This window comes from Asparagus officinalis, chromosome 5 (assembly GCF_001876935.1).
Source record: "Asparagus officinalis chromosome 5, Aspof.V1, whole genome shotgun sequence".
Classification (NCBI taxonomy): Eukaryota; Viridiplantae; Streptophyta; class Magnoliopsida; order Asparagales; family Asparagaceae; genus Asparagus; species Asparagus officinalis.
The window spans coordinates 102,094,461-102,098,457 of NC_033798.1; the positions used below are offsets into that span (position 1 = coordinate 102,094,461).

Genomic DNA, 3,997 nt, shown 5'->3' on the forward strand with positions numbered 1-3,997 from the left:
CCCAACCCCCAACACACACAAAAAAAAAACACCCAACCAAACCAAAGATTAGGAATTCCTAAGATCTTTCTGCGCAATGGAATGTTTTAAATTTGCATTTTAAATGTGTTGTCTAAAACCCATTAGGTGGGATCTGAACCTGAATTATTCCGATATCATTTTAAGATCGCCTCAAGTATATCAAAGTTTCGAAGCTGTAATGATGGTTGAGGATAATAATTCTAGTATTCGACGAATAATGTCACGAATTTGAAGGATTTCTAGTTCCTCGCGGCAAATGTTTATCTTTCCTTTTCTTCAGAAATCTTTTATGCAATTATAATGGGTGTATGAGCATCATTAATTGTTATGGTTTATCTTCTGTTTTGCCATGCTCAGCATGCCAATCTATTCTACATCTTTGTTCACAATATATGTCGGTTCTTATGTCTTTAAAAAAAACTAAGTACCAATAAGTAGAATGAAAAGTTTACTAAAAATATATAAATAGAATAATAAGCTGCTACGGAGGAGCAAAAACCTCTGCAAATATCAAACGTATACAGCCCATCCTTAAACCACTCACATGGGACTCCACCCAAGCACATGCAATGCTCTATCTCTCCTCACTAAGTGACAGCCATAAGTGGGCCATATTTGCCCCTAATCCCCTCTTCTCCTTTGGGCCTTTTGTTCTGTAGCCTCTCCAAAGGGCAGCCCCTCTCATGTGCTAAGGAAATGGGAGCATGTGGTTTGCTCAATTCTATATGAAGAGTCATGCTCTCTCTATAATTCTAAGTATCTTCTCAAATAATTAGCAAATCTATCCAGTTTGAGAACAGTTTACAACAATGTCTCAATCAATCAAACGTATAAACGCTTCAAAGCTGCATTGCTAGAGGTTAGCGTTCAGATATGTCTGCATCGGACCATGATCTGTTCTAAAATAATAATAAAAAAATCAAAATCTAACGTACAATTAGCGAATATAGATGTCAAGATGAGTGTTTCACACCCAGTGGAGTTGTAGCCTAATCATCTGTCGTTCCATAGAAGCAAATGACTGCACACAAATTTCTAGTTTGTTCTCATCCGTCTCTATCTGTCTCTGTATTCTCATCTTTGTAAATCAGCAATTCCTTTCTATCAATAAAGTTTATGTCTGGGTGTTTTCTTTAAAAAAAGATTAGGGAATATAGATTCTATCAAAATATTATGCATTGAGCTAGATGTTCTTAACCATACATGGAGACTTTGACATGTCCAAGATGTTTTTTTTTTTTTCCTATCTTCATGTTAAATGGTTCGGTACACTATGTTTGCATGCGGAATGTTCTGCTAGGGTTCGTACTCTCTATTTGTTTTGTTTTTCAATTATAGGAGCTATTCACCCGTGTATATGAAAGCCAGAGGGGGCAATCAATCTACCCTTTGAACTTACTGAATCTTCATCTCCAAAGAGGCAACCAAACATTTATAGTTTTCTGAGTCAGGTGAGGATGTTTCCAAGGGATACAGTTAGCTAGAGAACAAACACTTGTGTTATAGCCTTACAGGAGATGATGATGATGAGGCAATGATTCTTTAGGACTAAATGATGGAGAGGCAGACAACCGTCTGATACCTCCATATGAGGATTCTGTGCTTGACTAGGAATAACCTCATTAGCCCTTGTCCCCCTGTAGCCAGTACAAGCCTTGTGATGTCGGTCTCCATAAAAGGCCCACAGCCCATAATGTCACAGGAGGAGACAAAGGGCCAACACATGGGTCTCCACCCAAACCTTTCATCGCGCTATTCACCCTTGACCACCCATGTGGAGAATATTACATCCTTGCCATCAACCCGGGAGTTGTGGGCCTTTGTTTGTTTTCCAGGCCCGTTTATGCGACATCGCTTCATGATAGAAGTATACGCATGTTTACTAACAAAAAGGAACTTTGCTTAAACAACACGACGTCAACGATAGAGTCATTACCCTAAATTGTTGTGTTTGACTGTATGAATTCTATTGTTTCGTTTGGCTCTATTAAGTGTTATCTCCTTCATTAAGATAATTGTTATAGTATTGTTATTAATTGCTTCTAACCAAGTTCACCAAGTCTACCTTTTTTTCGTTCTTGCTTCCAAACTATAATTTCTAACTCCTTCCAAGTTCCAACTGGCGTTTTTAGCCGTCTCCGTTGTATATAGCTAAATCATCTCGATCGATCTTTCTCAATTTAGCCTCAATAAGAGCAACCTTTAATTTCTTATTTCTTGTCATGTATCTCGTAGCACATACCAACACATTCACCATAGCGTATTAATGTTCATAAAGATCGGTTTCATGCTGGTTATTGACCACATAGCGTCACTCTCCTTATACTGCCTTGAGACGTAAGGTGAAAGAGACAAACATTAAACGCACAAAATTGGCATAAGTTCAAGTGCATGTTCCTCGTCAGCCGTTATCATCTCATGTTAAACACGTGGCCAGTCCGACGACACGCCGGCAGTGTTCCTCGTCAGCCGTTATCATCTCATGTTAAACACGTGGCCAGTCCGACGACACGCCGGCAGTCGGTCACCCCTTTGATATCGTGTCCGTAGTTGGACTAGTTTGCTCGTAGGAGGCCCATTGGGCCCATGACGGTTTGGCTAGAACCATAGCGAGGGGCATTATTGTCATAGGCTTTCTCTATATAGAGGAGAGGAGAGGAAAGGCCCCTACCAATGTTCTGGAGTACCAAAAAGGGTCCACACTTTCAAACCTTAGCTCAATCTCTTCACTTGAGCTCTTTTTCTCACTCAAAATGCCCAAGCTTCAGAGATACAGAGGGGTGAGGCAAAGGCACTGGGGCTCTTGGGTCTCAGAAATCCGCCACCCTTTACTGTAATTAATCTTCTCTACCCTTCAAAAAGAAAAACGACAACGTATGCATTTTATTTGCAATAATTAATGAGTTAAACATATTCATTTCTCATATATTGCAGGAAGACGAGAATTTGGCTGGGGACATTTGAGAGTGCAGAGGCAGCGGCCAGAGCCTACGACGAAGCAGCTCGCCTGATGTGCGGTCCAAATGCAAAGGCCAACTTCCCGGTTGATCCTGACCGTCCAACTCCCCCGCCTCAGTCCCTATCACCGACCCTCATGGCGAAGCTTGAGAAGTGTTGTGTCGCTTCAAGGGAGGAAACGAAGAGAGCAAAGGTGACGGCGGTGAAGGAAGAGGAGTATCATATGCAGGGTGATGATGAAGAGTGCATTGAGGAGATGATCGAAGAGCTTATATACTATGGCTCTATAGAGATTAATTCGACTTCTTCGTCTGGTTCTTCTTCGTCCTCGGGTTCTTCTTCTATGGGATGGTACGGAAATGAGTGAGGGTGGAGGTGTAGTAGTGTATATAGGAGATGTTTGTTAGCAATCCGACCGTCTGTGATGTCGAGTTTACGGTCACGGACGTGGTCAGAGGTGATCATATCAGCATTTGAAACACCCCCCCCCCCCCCCCCTTCTTATTGAGTTAGAAGTGTTTCTTTTTGAAGTTTTTATTGTTCTTTTCATTATGCTTGTTCAAGTGGTTTATTTCTTGTTTGCAGTGGTTTGCTTCCGACCATATACCACCTGTAGATTCTTATTCAAGTGTCGACAAGAAAATTAGGTTCTCCGCTGTGTCATGTAGAGAAAAAGATGCGTTTTCACAAATCCAAATTTTCCTAATTATAGAAATTTTCTCACAACTATTGGGAAATAATTGCAAACCCACGTGGAAGAAAATGAAAACTAAGCATGAAAAAAGTCTTCTGGGCTGATACTCACAATCAAAAGCACACAATTCAGTCAAAACTAAAATTTCTACTCAGTGATTTATAACAAACCCGGCAAAAATGTTGAACACGATGGCAAAAACAGTAACTGACCTTAACTGCAGTTACACTCAGTCGCCAAAGTGCGGGGAATAACAAATCTTCAAGCAGGCTCTACACAACAAACCAGAAACGAGGCTTCAGAATCTAATTTTTGCAGAGGACA

The 3,997-nt window shown here is 40.8% G+C and overlaps 1 protein-coding gene across 1 annotated transcript; it reads left to right on the top strand.

Moving 5' to 3' along the window:
• Positions 2,714-3,462, top strand: LOC109843186 (ethylene-responsive transcription factor ERF003-like). Its single transcript, XM_020412123.1, has 2 exons — positions 2,714-2,854; positions 2,956-3,462. Exons 1-2 carry the CDS (start codon positions 2,775-2,777, stop codon positions 3,344-3,346), a joined length of 471 nt encoding a protein of 156 aa, XP_020267712.1. The 5' UTR covers positions 2,714-2,774; the 3' UTR covers positions 3,347-3,462.

Coding starts and splice junctions, on each gene's coding strand:
- LOC109843186 (XM_020412123.1), top strand. CDS start 2,775: ATGCCCAAGCTTCAGAGATACAGAGGGGTGAGGCAAAGGCACTGGGGC. Junction 2,855..2,955: donor GAAATCCGCCACCCTTTACT/GTAATTAATCTT, acceptor CATATATTGCAG/GAAGACGAGAATTTGGCTGG.